The following is a 17,641-nucleotide window of genomic DNA, read 5'->3' on the forward strand; positions in this document are numbered from 1 at the left end:
AGGAGGAGAGGGGGGGGGTATGTCTCCGTGGAACAGTCGCCCACTGTGCATATGTTTGCCACTTCTCCTCCTCCGACTCATAATAGCCGATTATTTGCCAGAACCAGTGCGTACTTGGAGTCAGTGCGCCCCAACACACCGCGGGACCCCCGGGGACCCCTCGCTCCCTGAACGCGCTGGGACCTCTCTCTCTCTCTCTCTCTCCCTGTGAGGGGGCTGTCTCTCACTCCGTGATTGAATCCAGCTGTTGTGAAAAGTGCTCGGAGGGGGCTAGTCAGTCAATTTGCATTGCTAAATAATCTGTAAACGGCAGAAGAGGACAGATCGCAGTCCGCTTGTGAAAATAGAAAGGCATTTGCTTCGATAGCTGGTCAATGTACCGAGGCTTCGGTTCGGCCAGACAGCGGTTATTGATGAGAACCCCGTGTCGGCTTTTGCGTAAAGACCACCGAGTTAAAGCAAAGACTCACAATCGGGGGCTGGACGGCTGGTCAGAGCACTGTGTGTAGTAGGAAGACTTTACTGCTCTGAAGAATCTCTCTTTTGGGACAGACTTCAGCAGTGCCTCTAAATCATGTTTTCTGGAGTACGTGGCTCGAGGATTGGGACTTCTTCAAGGTTAGTGCGTTTATTTATTTTTATTTTTTAAACCTTTTTCATCTTTACATTTCCTGCATGATTTGGTGTTTTTAGCTTGAGTTGTGTTTGAATGAATAGGCTAAGTTAACGGGATGCTGGCACCGCGCAGGCTGCATCCCGCACAGGCTCGCCTATATGTTTTTCATTGAGGTTTTGTCCCAGAGACTCATTTGATCACTTGAAATTCCCTCTTTCCAGCATGCTGACAGGTCTGGTATTTGCTCTGCTTTCTATCCAGTCTGGACATGGTCAGGTAACAGAAGATGTTCTTTCATACATGATTTGAGATTCTATTTGCATGGATTCATTCATTCACTCACTCACATAGTAGGGCACAGTGAATGTTTACAATAGACACAAAAAACACAAAAAAACATCCTATTTTAATTGTGGTCCTCATGATATGAAGATGGCAAGGCAATTTAGGTAAAGAAAGTAGGCTACAACATTGAATTATATATCCCAAATAAATATAGGAACTTGCAGTGGTGGTGATGTGCCTTTCTTTTGGATAATGCGAACACATCGTAATTTGTGTTGAGTGTTGACAAGGGTCCACTACAGGAGCAGCTACTGAGTCCTGGTTATGTCCCCCTCTAGACCTGCACAGAAGGTTCACTCTACGACCGCAGATCGAGGCAGTGTGTTGGTAAGTTAATAACAAATTGATGCTGGAAGTGTTTAATATTGTAGGATAGTGGTGCAGACAAGACAATGTTATACTCAATGTGATTAAAATGTGTAGCTACTTAAATATCTGCTGTTAATTGGTAAGTGACTGACTCCATTCTCATTTGGCAAAGTAGCTTTACATTAAACCTACTGTGGTATTAAACTTTATAGTTTACTGTCTCTTGCCCAGAGAAACAGCACACATTGAGTGCAACAACAGAATATGGTTCAACTAATCACTTGCCACCAGCAGTAGCCTAATAAGTACAAGGCCAGTAAAAAGCAATGACTCCCTGTCAATGGAAGTAACAGATGTGACATGTGGTCCTTACTCTAATGAACCTCCTCCCTCCATCCTAGATGTGGACGAGTGCCGTACTCTGCCGGATCCTTGTCGAGGCGACATGCGCTGTGTTAATCAAATTGGTGGCTACTTGTGCATGCCGAGGGGTTTGTACACCCAGTCGTATCAACCGGAGACCGGAGACCGGGTCCTTCCAGAGTCCTATCCAGACTCATCTGCGGGTTTCGTGGACACCTTCCGCCAACCCCCTTCTGGGCCTGTTGAGCCCAGCTACCCCATAGTGAGAAGCACTGCGCCATGCATCCTTGGATATGCCGTGGCAGAAGACGGCACCTGTAATGGTGAGTCTGCACTCCACACCTGAGTCAAGTGGTCCTGTAGCCTTCCTAGCACTCGTTTTAGGCAAATTAAAGCACAAGGTCTGGGGTTGCTTTACTTGTCAGGTAAGTTCCCAATTCCAGAATCGTGAATTAAGTTTTATAAGTAGTCATTTTCAGGTCATTTGTCCTTTATGGCAAACCACTATCCTCTTTAGAACCAAGCAAGGTAAAAATAAGTAAGTAAATAAATAAAGAATTGAATTGAATAACCTCAAAACCCCTCTTGGTCACTGCGCCTTGGTTTTCATGACAAACTGAAAATGTAAACAGTGCCTAAAGAAAGAGTAGCATTTCTGTGGCCAAAGTAGTGGAAGCATGGGTTTGGCAGACTTTCAAAATGTCTTGCTGAAATCTCTTTTGCAACAGTGGTTTTCAAGTCAATTTCCAATGTCAGTGGTTGTCTCAAATACCAAACAACTCTGGCTGGCTACCCCTCTACCTAAAACCGGTTCATTCCCTCCATTCATAGCAAGAAGTGATATCAGGATGCATAATATTGCTTAACTCCAGTGCATTCAAAATACAAGTAAAAAAAAACATAATTGTCTCTCATTACTATGAAATATGTTTCTCATTGTGATCAAGAAAAGAGATGATTTTTTTCTAATGCAGGACAAGACATGAGATTAATTCAAAAGTACAAAATGATTGATATTCCAAAGTTAAATAGATACATAAATTAAGGCACCTTGCAAGGAAAACAAGTAGCTTAAGTCATAGGTTGATAAAATGACAGCAATTTTATTGATGCTGAACATAAGGACAAGATCGTTTATTTTTAAATGGTTCTAAAGTGTTTTGTAATAGAACATTTCAAATCCTTCCAGGCTTTCTGCCAATTGTTTATAACAAATCTGGAAGAAATCTGTGGCTTCAAATTGAAAACATAGTTGTGTTTTATTGTGAAGAATGGGCTGTTCCACCATACTTTATTAGCTTTTCAGTTATTACAGCTAAATTAAATGAAAGTAAAGTGTGTGTGTGTGTGTGTGTGTGTGTGTGTGTGTGTGTGTGTGTGTGTGTGTGTGTGTGTGTGTGTGTGTGTGTGTGTGTGTGTGTGTGTGTGTGTGTGTGTGTGTGTGTGTGTGTGTGAGAAAGTGAAAGAGAAAGATGGAGCAGGGAGAGCGAGCCAGAAAATAGTGATTTATACTTAGTTGCACCCATAAAATAGCCAATCTACAAGCTCACAACACGTCGTGCTGCAACACGTTGTGAGCTTGTAGATCTGCTATTTTAGGTGCACGACACCGGCGTGCAACAAGTACAGGGCTCTTAAACAAAGCCAGGAATCTCAGCATAAGTCAGACTTACACCTGTACAAACACAACATATGGATGCAGGCCAAACACACATTAGACTACTGTACAAATGTATCATTGTAGCATTCTTGTCTGTCATGCATTTATCTTTAACCATGCATTAATGCTGTAAACACTCCTTTAACACTATACATTAATTTCTAAACTGTAACCCAAAACTCTGACGAGCTACTTGGCCACATCTTTTAACCTCCCACAGTCAAAAAGAGAGCAAAAGTAGACGTCTCCAAATACATGATATCTTTTTGGAGATGGAGCACAGGTGCTGCAGTAACTAGTGAAGCCTAATCTATACTTGATGGTACAGTTTTTTGCTAGTGTAGAGGTCCCACCATATATTTATACTTAATCATACGACTGTTGTCGCTCACCACAAAAGTGAAGTCAAAAACACAATTTGGTGACAGTCAAATGACAAACAGTCAAATCCTCAGTGTTCCATTAACTCATGTAACCAATGGATATTTCTCCTCTGAACTGAGTGTAATATTCGGTTTGCTCATAAAACAGCAGGGAAGGATGGCTTTCAACTCCTCATTCTGAGGAAAATCTACTATTTGATTGATTCTGTGGAATTTCGCAATAGCAACAGATCCTTGAAATCACAGCTAAACATGAGAGTGTCTGATGATTTTCCCAGCTGTCTTAAACACACTCTGGGCAATCCTAACGTAAGCGGTCCAGTCTGTCCCACAGGAATACGCTGCTGAAAAGGGCCTCCTGAAGGTCCATTAGGGTATTTTTCTGTCACACTGTCTAAATCAGACGTGACCTTGTAATGAGTGGAAATTCTTCATCTAAAGAGCACTTTTATCCCAGACAGAAATATAGACTCTTTCTACTTTTGTAAGGGAAAATGGGGCAGTCAGGGAATCAGCTCTCTGCCTTGTTTGGGTAAACTACAAAATCGGAGCGCCAAAGATGAGGTCATTTGTTGCCAAATCTGTGCCTTGCTGGCGTATAGAACAGACATTCTTCTGTGGGTGCACTTCAAACCGTTGAAGGTGTGTTTTGTGTGTGTGTGTGTGTGTGTGTGTGTGTGTGTGTGTGTGTGTGTGTGTGTGTGTGTGTGTGTGTGTGTGTGTGTGTGTGTGTGTGTGTGTGTGTGTGTGTGTGTGTGAGTGTGTGTGTGTGTGTGTGTGTGTGCGCGTGCGTGCGTGCGTGTGCACAATATGCATGCATGGGTCCAGACAGGCATGCCACATACATATGTCTGTATATGTGTGTGTCTGTGTTTGTGCATTTTAAGATATAGTGATGTAAGGGGTTGTTGATTGATGTTGCCACAGGGCTGAAACTCAGTAGACAGTGACTTCCTGTCTCAACCTGTAACAGACATGGCTTTGTTTTGAAACTAATGGCACAGATTTACCCCTGTCATTAATAGCATCAGCTGTGAGAACAATAGTTAACACTTCATTTGAGCTGTTAATAAATTTGCTCCACCATGGGCATGATATAAAAGAGGTGTAGAGAGTAGTGATAATTATAGTCGCAGCATGCAGGTATATAAACAGTGTGCAAAAGCCCCAGCTGTTGAACATTTTTAGCTAATTATGCTGTTGTAACACAGTCATGTCTGAATCATAATTAATTATGATATTATGCATTGTAAAAATAAGATGAAGGGATAGTGAATGGTAAACAAACTGCATTGTCATTAGTGTATGCATGGATTTAGTAGAAGCTTAAATAGTAAAAAATAGTAAAAAAAAATAGTAATGTCCACTATAGCAGGTTGATATTTGGCAGCATGTAGTACAGCCAGTACCCAGATTGGAACTATGGGTTACCTATTAGTCAATCAATCTACCACCTGCAGACTTAACTTAAGTGGTACCTCCTAGGTTATGAGTCTTGGTTCTGTTAATTTGTCATTCATATCCAGTTACAGTGCTTATCTTATTTGGACCACAACCGGTTCTAGCACCAATGGCCAAACATTTTCATCTTATCAGACAATGAAAACACCTTTATCGTCTTGTCTCTGAAGTTCCCTCAAGTCCCACTGAGTGATTCTTGAATCCTTGAACACACTTCTATCATCAACATGTTTAATTAAAGTTTTTATTTATTGAGCAGAATCGCGTCCTTCTCTTTATCCCCTCCGTACAGCTCTCATCTACCCCACAAGTTAATCAAAATTGTCAGAAGTAACCCCCAGGGACCTTAGACAGCTCATGAAAAAGGCTATATAAGGAACTGAACTGAAACGCTCCTGTGGTGTGTATTACACAGTTCAACCTCTCCAGGATAACAGTAGACCCTGCACATGGAGTGCAGATGATCTGGGTGCCCGTACTCAGAGTTTTAAGTTAGTAAGTGCAAGCAGGTGCAGAGACTGTGTTGCCCTTGGCCATGGGCCTAGCATCGCCCCCCCTCTCTCAACCCCTCACCCATGGAGGGCCAGCAGACCAGCTTGGCACAAAGGCCAACAGAACCCACCACCAGACGTTATCGCTTATCATGGCAGTCTGTTCAAACAAAAAAAAATCCCAAGCTCTACTTGGGGCTCCCACCCATTTCTCTCACTTGTGTTTCATTGTGAATTGGTGACTTCATTGTCTGAGAACCACGCACAGAGTGTGGAATTTTTGATTGGTCATGTCCTCATAAGGAAATGTGGCTATTATGAGGTAGTTTATGTGAACTGAACCGGGGGATCTAATGGAATTTGACCCCGATTATAATCTCTAATCTTATGCAACAACAGTCAAAACTCGTCGGGGTGTTGAAATGTTAACAGTAATGTTGTGTTTTCACATTTGGGGGAGGCGGTAAGTTAGAAAAGCAAGCTTTTGATTAGAGGGTCAACAGACTGAATCTTCAGCCAACTGGGCATATATCTCGATGGGGAATTGCACAAGTATTCATCCACTTTTCTTTAACAGCTACTGTGAAGTAAGACATTGTAGATATAGGGTTTTGAGAACTTGTACGTATTCTAATGTTAGAATGGTAAAAATGACTAGTTATCTATACCGTATATACTATACTATATACAGTTTTTTTATTTCAAATCTCAGATGCTCAAATGAAAATGGATCGTTTTCTGTATACCAGTGTGTGTGTCCTTGAGCAAATTACTTAACACTAAAATTCTGCTGTGGAAGTGCTTGGCTCATTTTGCTTTTCTGGATATATTATACTTGTGTGTATACACTACAGTATGTGACTATGTGCACAAATGTCAAGCAGAGCGTCGCTGGAAAAACAAGCATACGTAGAAAAGCTTCTCTAGATAAATAAAGGTTAACAAGTCACTTTATTAACTGCCAAACTGAAATCAGATAAGCACACTTATATATGAAGTCCTAGTAGGTTATCAGATAAAGAGAAAAGTCCACAGAGTTAATGTGGGAAAAGTTGAGGCTGGAAAATGTTGTAATTTACTGATTGCAGAGGCAGTGTTATAACAAAACACACTCCAAATGTCCACCAGTTGCAAGTAGACCACAACAAGATGCTGAATTCCCAACAGCTCCTGTGTCACCACAGAGAAAATATTTAAATCCTTCTATAAATTCCACAAATCTGTCTGTCTGTCTGTCTGTATGTCCTTTGCATATGTCCAGAACCGTTCATCCTATTGACTTCACACAGTATTTCTGATGGCCCAAGGAAGTGCAGTGTTGAGGTTGAAAGCGGTTCTCTAGAATCTGGCCGGCTCACTCAGAGCAGGCACGCCAGCTCGCTCAGAGCAGGCGCGTGTATTTAGTTAACCGCTCACCCAGTAAACTTCACACTTGTTAGGTGTATTGCTGAGGACCCAACAAAGTGCAGTGTCTAGTGTGAAGTCCATCGGATGAGTGGTTCTACAGAACCGGTCTGCGGGTAAGGACACTGCACTAGTTTGTTTCAAAATACAGAAAATGGCCAAATATATACTTTGGACAGTGATATACTGTATAGGAGAAAGAAAGCTTATGAAATGTGTTGTTTTTTAACATACACATTAAATCAAAATGTTCTCCTTAGCACATTCCCTGCCAGAGGGTTTTTTTTATTTTACTTCCCCCAGTGCCAGTGTTTAATTTTTTTTTACACAGGAGCTGAGATACAGGATTTTAAAGTAATAAGTTAACCAAGGAGTGAATGGAGCTAGAAATCTTTGGATCGTGATATCTCTGGTTCTGTGTGGATAAATTGTTTTTTTTGAAAAACGGTTATACTCGTGGATGGCAGTAAACGGGTGTATTTTTCATCAACGGTTATACTCGTGATTGGCAGGTAAAGTGTTAATGGCGGACCCACTGGCCTTTACCTCCCTCTGAATGCTCCGGGCAAAAAGATGAATTTCCCAAAAGAGATAATTAACTGCCTTGTGTTGTGCTCCTTTTCTCTGTTCCAGACATTGATGAATGCGAGTCAAACTCTCACCAGTGCAACCCCACCCAGGTGTGCATCAACACAGCAGGTGGATACACCTGCTCCTGTACAGAGGGATACTGGCTGGTTGCTGGACAGTGCCAGGGTAAATACATCTTGCATGCTGATTTCGCCTTGACCGATTTGGAAAGATGAATTTAGAGAGTGATTTCTACATAATCTACATAATCTTACTGTGGATCTCACTTGTGACAATTTACTCATTCAGCCAGAGCTACTGAAGATGGCAGCAGATCCTAATGTCTAGCATTGCTGCTACATATCCTGTACATTTTGAAAGGCTTAACCACTTCATTTGAAAATGTAAAACTATTTTTATCCGATGTACAAGCTCACAACATAAAGTATCACATCTATTTGTGAGCTTGTAGATCGGCTATTTTTGAAAATCTTGTGAAATTATTTGAAAGTCTTTAGTTAATTTTTAAGTGAATTTTCCTGTAGCTAAACGGCAACTTTAAACGGCAACTTTAACCCGAATCCTAGCGTTCTATATAGCTTGAGGAACCGAATAGAACAGGGCACCACTTCTCCATTGAACTCAATGGACGCGGCCGCCATGTTCTATTCACCCTATTACATTGAATGGTGTCCTCATGCCTTATTGTGAAATACAAAATCCGACATAACACATCCCAATTCGTTTTGTCTCTTGAAAGCTCAATCTCAAAGGAAAATCCTTATGGCAATAAAGTGATTAATCGTGATTAACGGAACAATGTGTTAATGCATTATTAATGCGTTAACTTCGACAGCCCTCATTTTGTCTAATATTTCATAGACCTGGCAGTGATTATAATGACACATTGGGAAATGTTATGCCAGATTTTCACATATATGACTATAATAAAAGGATAGGATTCAGGTTAACGATTGTCAAAGTGTGGATTTATGGTGGATATAGTTGTATAATTGTTTGAAGTTGGTGATGAATGTAATAAATTACTCACTTTAAGTATAGACATACTGTATGAATAAAGTGTTTGTTCCTTGTTTCCCTCTTTGTTGGCCAGATATTGATGAGTGTCGCTATGGCTACTGCCAGCAGCTGTGTGCCAACGTTCCTGGTTCTTATTCGTGTTCATGTAACCCTGGCTTTCTTCTCAACCCTGACAGCAGGACCTGTCAAGGTACAATACACACACACACACTCACTCACTCACTCACTCACTCACTCACTCACTCACTCACTCACTCACTCACTCACTCACTCACTCACTCACTCACTCATTCACTCATGCCCCACAGTCCGCATACATCTTCATGCTGCGTTTACACTTTAGGTGCCAAAGTGACAGGCTACAAGTGATTTTTGATGGAACCCATCGAGATGAAGCTACAAAGTGATGCAGAACACTTGTTGCTGCATAATGCCGTGTTCACACCGACGGGAAGCTGAACAATGAATCAGCTTCTATTTTCAATGTTATCTCTATGCCAATCAGCTTTTTACATTTTTTCATGAGCTTTTAAAAGCGTAAATAGTAAAGCGTGCTTTTTTTCTCCCCAGACCTCAGCTTTGAAGCTGCTTTTTTTTGCCTTTCGAGACGTCAGCTTTTTAAAGCTCAATTCTAGCCAATCAGAGCACAGCATGATCTGAGTAGGCGGGGACTAGCTCATTCAGCCAAAAAGAAAGTCAAATCTTGTCTCGGAGCAGACACGGAGATGGGGTTTCCGAAAGAAAAATCTATTTTTTAAAATAACGGCTGCGTCACAAATCAAAGTTGAGCTGGCCTGGGGCGCCGATGGCCTACTGGTTAAGGCACATACCACATTTAGGCTCTCATGCAGCCTGACAACGAGCTTCCGGTTCGAGTCCCAAACCCGACGACCTTACTCCCTGTCCTCTTTCCATGTTTCCTGTCTATGTCAACTGTACTATCCAAATAAAGGCAGAAAGCCCCCCAAAATATAAAAAAATATAAAAGAAAAGTTGAGCTTTTTTCAGTGATCCAATGATGCAGTGAAGCATCAAACAATCAAATGTTTTTGTTTCGCCATTTTGGTAAATGGACTGCATTTACGGTATATAACGCCTTTCTCCAAAGCACTTTACAATGTATTTCACATTCACCACACACCGACGGTGGAGGAAATCATGCAAGGCACCAACCTGCTCATCAGGAGCAATAAGGGTTCAGTGTCATGCTCAAGGACACTTGAACCTTGTGAGTCCAAGATGGCCACTCTACCTCTTGAGCCACTGCCGCCACCCCCCTTCTCTCTCCATAATTCCTGCTCTGTTCCATAAATGAAAGTAAAACTCATTCTTGCCCTTAACCATTTCCTTGTGCTATTTATCCCTACCCTTTTATTCATTTACTCAGTGTGGCTTGAGCAACACTTCAACGGTGACTCAGAAGAACTGTAGCTTTTTGCACATTTTGTACCTTTGTAGTACACCACTAGTGTGAACGCAGCATTACAGTACACAGGCACACATACACACATCCATACTCTTTCTGACTATTTTTTCTGTACAATTTACAGTACAATTTACAATTCAGGAATCTACAGACGCTCTATCCAAATTAGCTATACATGTACATTTACATGCACAAATATTCTCCTGATTAATTTCTCAGTGTGGTACATGTTTCCCTAACTGCTCTGCCACTCTTCATCCTTCAGATGTGGATGAATGTGAAGATGAGCCATGCACTCACGGCTGCTTTAACACGTATGGCTCCTTCATGTGTAACTGCGATGAGGGATTTGAGCTGGCGTCTGATGGCACTTCATGTATTGGTGAGGAAAACCATTTGTATGTGTTATATTGTTCCCCCAAGTGCTCTTTAACAACATTAAAGGTCTTAACAGACGGTGAGCGGTGGACGCGGGCGTTACCGCTGGGATCAGCGGGGTTCGCGCCGCGATCATTGTTGTTTTGTCCTCCTGCGGGGAAAAGAACCACAATCCAGCTCTTGCCGCCCACGTGCGTGTGCACAAACGAGCACGAGTGCGAGAATTTCACGGGACTGCGCCCGCTCGCCTCACCGCCCCTCAATTTCTCTGTGCGTCATTTTCATTCATTGAAAATGAATTACATAGGCGCGTTGGCCTCTTCCCGTCTGAAATTACCTTAACCCTGGCGTCCCTATTTGGGGCATGTCAATATAGGTAAAATATATCATTTCTTTTCAATCAATAAATATTCAACAAATGTAAGCATTTTTAAAAATAACAAAACTATATACTTAAGTCGAATAGTGAAAATAGTCAATCCACAAGCTCACAATGCATCGCAATGTGAGCTTGTGCATTGACTATTTTCACTATTCGACTTAAGTATATAGTTTTGATATACAGTAATTGTGATCTGTACTGAATTAATGAGATATCTCATCTTGGGTAGGCTACTGGTAAGCCAAGCAAGTCCGTATCAAACGCTGTAGGGTGTGTCTTTCATTCTTTCACTTCATTCTCAGCAATCATGTCATGGAACAAGATGCGTGTTTGTATGTGTTTGGTTTATGTTTAATATAAAGAATATTAAACCAGTCAATGTATTAGTTTCCATATCCAGCCTCCAGATGGGCTATTGTTATGGCTCTATTATGAAATTTAATTAAACATTATATATAGCACCTTTTGTAACTACTAAAAATGGAGAAAAATGGCTAGTTAATGTTTTGAATCAAGTAAATGTATCATTAGATCAGTTAGGTCAATAGACTCCTGACATTTCTGAAGAAGTGAGCCCACTGTGTTGTGTCATTTAACACATGAGAATTTACTATGCTTTTTCCTGCCGTCCATAGACTTGGATGAGTGCAGCTTCTCTGAATTTTTATGTCAGCACAGATGTGCGAACGCTCCTGGCTCTTTCGCCTGTCTCTGTCCTCCTGGATACTATGTATATGAAGACGGCAGGAGTTGTGAAGGTAATATCAAGGATGAGGGAACCTAAAAGAATGTTACATGTTCATGGGCTTTAATGGTGTATTGAATCTACGGTAACTACACAATTACCAGTGAGTCAGAAACTGTAATTATGAATTGTGAAACATGATTTGTAATGTGTTTTTGTCCCATATCTTTGAACTCTGTGATTAAATCATAAGCACATTATTGGCACATGCAAGGAATGTCATTTTCACAAGGACACAAATGACCATTTAACATAAAAACCTAGAAAGTGATGGAAAGTGTTAGAGATTCAAATATAAAAGCTGACATGCATTACTTTAAACAATTTGTTTCTTGCTCACTTGCTCACAAAGCTGAAAATGTGCTTTTATTGAGGTAATAATGGTGGATGTACCTTCCTAAATGACACTTTGGATGCTTCAAAATAACAAAGAAAACATGTTGAATAGCAACATGCATCTGAATTTCATGTTTAACGGTCAACATTTTGACTGTTGTTACATGTATAACTTTGTATGCACATATTGTTAGCAGATCAATACTTTTCAATATTTTTAGTTATATATTTTTTATGTGTTGATGTTGTTTTCATGATGATGATGATGATGATGATGATGTTTTAACTGACTATGGCTGTTGTGTGTTTGATTTTGAAGATATCAATGAATGTGAAACTGGTAACAACACCTGTACAACAGCACAAGTGTGTTTCAATTTCCAGGGAGGCTACACATGCCTGGACCCTTTAAAATGTGACTTACCTTACATTGAACTCAGTGACAAGTGAGTACACTCCTTATTTTCTCACTTCTCTGAGTTAGTTTCCTCCATTTGCAGTATGTAGGAATGGTTTAGCTTAGGAGTTGCTATGTAGTGCACTATTGTTTGCATTTGTGTTTATGTGCTACTCGCAGAAAATAACTGATGCATGAATTAGGCTAAAGTGTCCTGAATGTCAGAGGTTCTTAATCTCAGAAAAACCTGCCATCCAAGTGTAAAATACATTATAAACAAAAGCATGTGTTACCATTAAATCCTAACATTTACTCATTAATCAGAGAAATTCACCCATCCAATGAATGTCCTTACACTCTGAAAACATCTGCAATTGTGATGCTGCTTAACCCCTCTTGGTTACTTGTCTATGGTCCAATATATCACTGCGAGGGCTTTGAGCGCAAAGGGCGTAAGTGAAATGTTCATAATTTTACAGGAGAGCTTTTCATTGATTGTAATTATTTAATTAAAACCAACATATTTAAGCAATATATACTTTTATACAGATAAGGCTTCAAGGAATGTGTTTTAAAATATTTCTTTTTTATGTTGTTTTTAATTAAATAATTACAATCAATGAAAAGCTCTCATGTAACATTCTGAAAATGTCACTTACACCCTTCGCGCTCCAAGCTTCATTCAAGCTATACATCCAACATATCGTTATTATTATTATTTAGTCACAAGCAATTGTTAATAGTTTTCATTGGTTAAATATTCATAAAACCCACAGACAGACTTTAACTTTCGCTTATTTTTTTTTCTTCAAAACGCTATTTTTGTCTGACACTGACATTAAAAGTTGACAAATTGAGATACAAGGTTCCTGTCCAACAGGGACGATATTGTATTAAATGAAAATCAGCCTTTCCATTTTGTTAGCATAGGCTGTACATGCAGGTATTTCTTTGCCAACCTAAAAGACACCTTCCCTCTCCTCTCCCTAGTCAGTGTATGTGTTCGGCTGAGAACCCTGCCTGCAGGGACAAGCCCTTCACCATCCTATACCGACACATGGACCTGTCCTCTGGTCGCACTGTGCCTGCAGACATCTTTCAGATGCAGGCCACCACGCGCTACCCTGGTGCCTTTTACATCTTCCAGATAAAGACAGGCAACGATGGACGAGAGTTCTACATGAGGGTGAGTCTTTTTAATAAGACTCTGTAAAGTAGTGGATAGGATCACTCTACAAATATGGAGATGCATAAATTGCACCCAATTTAGACCAAAGAGAATATCCTTTTCCTTGTAGAGCCAACAAAAACAAATGTTTGTGGGAAGTTAAATTTGTCCTCCTGTATTGGCTAGTCAGGCACCACAAATGCGTTGTCTTAAATATTTCTGTTCTGTTATTCAACACCACGGGATAATAATCACAAACTGTAGTAGAGTGGCTTGTTGTTAATACAAATTTTAGGTCATTGACTTTCACTGAGTGAGAACACCAAAGGTGCTGGAATTCACAGAGTAAAGGCTGTAAATCACTAAATCTGTACGGCTGAAGTTGCTCTCTGAACTCTTTGGTGATCTCTTTGGTGAAATGTATCTCTATTTGTAATGTAATTAGCCTTGGGAACCAACAGTTCCTGAGCCATGTGACCCATAGGTCAGGAGCCTGTCTCCTGTTTCCATAGCGTGAGGCAGCTTGATGTACAAGTACACACACTGGACATGGCGCTAGTATGTCTCTGGGATTTACCCCCAATCCAACCCTTGATGCTGTGTGCCAATCAAGGAGGCATAGGGCACCATTTTAGTCTTTGGTATGACTCAGCCAGGGATTGAACCCTGACCTCCCAATCTCAGGGGGGACACCCTAACCACAAGACCACTGAGCTATTTCTCCCAGGTGGATATACAAAAAAACATTCCAATATTTACTTTGCATTTGTACAACATGTGGTACTGGGTACCCTAACAGCAGGAACAAAATAACAACCATCACTTCTAGATAAAATAGTCTATAAAAATGGCAGTAAAACGGCAAACAATTACCCCACCCCTGAGTATGATGTAAGCGCACATGGGCCCTGTGTAAACACATCAGCAACATTGCGGTGTGTAAGTATCTTTGGCCAGCAGATGGAGCTAGAAGTGCATAGGATGTCTTAATGTGGGAGACATTGCACAAGCACAAGCAGACTTAGATAATTAATTTGGTCCATTTGGTTTCAATGCATATTTCCTGTCAATGTATACAAAATCCCAATGCACCGTTATTAATTTTTCCTGTCTAACATCTGCTTAAATCTGCCTACTTATAAGTCCTGTTTACACAAATCATAGATCTGTTTTTCCACCCTCATCCACAATGTTATTTCAAATGACTTGTGGAAAATGCATTAACTTTACTTGACTTTGAAGTCACATTAATGTGATATCTTATCAAAAACTAAAATGTGTGATTTAGATAAGATATCTCCCTAGGGACACTGGTGGCTTGGATTAGATTTTTGTTTTCTGCAGTCATCACATTCCATTAGTTCCTATGATTCATATCTCATTATCTCCCTCTCTCTCTCTCTCTCTCTCTCTCTCTCTCTCTCTCTCTCTCTCTCTCTCTCACAGCAAACAAGTAATGTGAGTGCCACCCTTGTGTTGTCGCGTCCCATCAAAGGACCCAGAGAGGTGGTCCTGGACTTGGAAATGGTCACAGTGAACAACGTCATCAACTTCCGAGGAAGCTCCATCATACGGCTCACCATATTTGTGTCCGAGCATCCTTTCTGATGGGGCGAGTGTGTGGTCTCAATGCATTACAACCCCCCCCCCCCGAGGACCTTTTCCCCTAATTGTCCCAGCTCTCTGCAGTCTAGGCCAACAGCCCATGACGGTGCAGCTGCGGCATTCTCAGCTGCAGTTGATGGTTTGCTTCAGAGAGCTCATCCTCATAATTTTCTTTTATTACCATGTCATCATCGACAAAGACGCATCCGATAAATGCTCAATAAAGATCAGATTATGGGAAGAAATCCCTGTGCCATCATCCTGCCTTGTTTTAAAGTTTAATGGACTCTGTTGCTTGATGTCTGTGAGATGGACGTTCCACACAGAGGGATATTTATGGTGTACAATTTTGGTGTACAAAAAACCTAGATTTTTTGAATATGTTACCTGACAAAATGGCTTAAATTGCTTTCATTGAACTAAGCAATGTGTTTGTGTTGTTTGTGCATCCTAAACACAGTCCTCCTGATCTTTTCTCACAACTCTTATTGTCTGTCATCCCTTTCAGATAAGCTGTGAAAGTGAGCTTGCAATATGTGAGTCAATCTATCAAGACCTTTTTGTGTCTGAACCCAGAGCTCAGATATGGCTGTATTTTGTTTACTGACGTGGGTATCAGTTGAGCTGCAATGTGTATATTTTTTATTTGACTGCACGTGTCTGTGCTTATCCAAAAAAACATGTAATGTAACTTTTTCTTTCACAGTGCCCTTATGTAAACTATAATTGAAATAATGTACCAATCAGCTATTGACTGAGTTGAATTACTGATATAATTTTGTCTTAGATCTAATGAATTTATTCACCACACTGCTTTATGTGATATAAATAGGCTCTTGTGGCCAGTGATGTTTGTTTTCTGGTTATTGTCTTATCTTCTTCAATGAGAACCTGTTAAGTGAACCTGGTCAGTAAATAAAGTCATACTAGACCTGAGAAAAATGTATGGTGGAATTATTTTCCAGATGAGTGACACTAGAACAGTGCACTCCTCGGAGCACATGTCTCTGCCAGGCTGGGTTGCCTACCAAAGGTTGTGTCAGTCGTGGGGTGCAGCTGTGTCAGGACACGAGGAAGCTGCCGGGTGAAAACTTTTTGCATTTGTTGGGCAAAAGTGCTTTTGAAGGTGTGATCTAGAGGCCTCTCAACATGCAATTCCAATTTGGGGATGATTGGATGTGTTCATGATAGCCTTTTGCTGTAAGAAATAGGCCCCGCCCAATGCTTGATATTACAGGTATGGCTATCAAATCCCTGTTTATGTAACAAAGTGACATCATTAGCATTTGGGGAGATGGATGCTGCGTTCATGATTTTCTGATTTTGCATTGTAGGCTAATGATCCAAGGAATTTGGGAGCAGGGGAATAAAGGGTGTGTGTGTGTGTGTGTGTGTGTGTGTGTGTGTGTGTGTGTGTGTGTGTGTGTGTGTGTGTGTGTGTGTGTGTGTGTGTGTGTGTGTGTGTGTGTGTGTGTGTGTGTGTGTGTGTGTGTGTGTGTGTGTGTGTGTGTGTGTGTGTGTGCGTGCGCTCGCGCGCGTGATTAGATGGGCTACACACTTAAAGGGATATTTCACTTTCAAAAAAACTTTTGGTCATTTTATCATCTACTCAGGCCTTTGTGGGCCCCCCAGACAGTTTTTAAGTTGCTCGATTCAGTATTTATATATTTGATATTAATTTTATCAGACACGCCCCCTTCCTATACAAACCCATTGTAACTTCAAACTCCATTTAAACCATGTTAGATTTGTCGAAAACACCCGTCCTTGGTTCTGGTGACTCACCCTGCCCTCCTAATGCGTGAGGGGGCCGTGTTTTTCAGATTATTTTTTTCATTTATTTTATTTTATTCTTTTATTGTATAATGTTTTTTTAATTTTCCAAAAAATATATTTAAAATTAAAAAGTAATTGAAAAAACACAGCCCCCTCACGTATTAGGGGGGCAGGGTGAGTCACCAGAACCAAGGACGGGTGTTTTTGATGAATCTAACATGGTTAAAATGGAGTTTGAAGTTACAATGGGTTTGTATAGGAAGGGGGCGTGTCTGATAAAATGAATATCAAATGTCTAAATACTGAATCGAGCAACTTAAAAACTGTCTGGGGGGTTCACAAAGGCCTGAGTAGACGATAAAATGACCAAAAGTTTTTTTGAAAGTGAAATACCCCTTTAAGTTGTTACAGCTGCAAAGCATAATGAGGGGTGAGGGCAGCATCACTTCATCACACCTAATTATAAATAATGTCAAATGTTGTTCTTTGATAATGGTTGATAACCACAGGTTGGTCTTTTTTTAAAAGGCACTTTGGGCATCAGGAGCAAAGGGGCCATTATCCCCTGGCCTGTAGGGGATAGCCTAATAACAACTGTGGTTTGTTGATGATAGTAGGCTAGTTCGATGACGGCATAGAATGACAGCACGCGGGCAGTGATGGTGTGTTTCACGGTTGGTTTCACAGAAGTTGCTTTGCAAGAAAGTGCACATGCTTTTCAAAGAAAAGGAAAAGGAAGCGCAGTTTAAATCCGGGAAAGAGCCTCGAGAGAGAGAGAGAGAGAG

General features: G+C 40.7%; 1 protein-coding gene across 1 annotated transcript; it reads left to right on the plus strand.

The window, feature by feature from the left end:
* The first annotated feature begins 101 nt into the window (after positions 1-101).
* Positions 102-16,016, plus strand: fbln5 (fibulin 5). Its single transcript, XM_080413688.1, has 11 exons — positions 102-618; positions 838-892; positions 1,240-1,288; positions 1,672-1,956; positions 7,666-7,788; positions 8,717-8,833; positions 10,335-10,451; positions 11,465-11,587; positions 12,230-12,356; positions 13,298-13,493; positions 14,922-16,016. The coding sequence occupies exons 1-11, from the start codon at positions 575-577 to the stop codon at positions 15,081-15,083; spliced, it is 1,398 nt and encodes a 465-aa protein (XP_080269814.1). The 5' UTR covers positions 102-574; the 3' UTR covers positions 15,084-16,016.
* Positions 16,017-17,641: the final 1,625 nt, after the last annotated feature.

The sequence above is a fragment of the Gymnoscopelus braueri genome, assembly GCF_963280865.1.
Source record: "Gymnoscopelus braueri genome assembly, chromosome: 19".
NCBI classification, from domain to species: Eukaryota; Metazoa; Chordata; class Actinopteri; order Myctophiformes; family Myctophidae; genus Gymnoscopelus; species Gymnoscopelus braueri.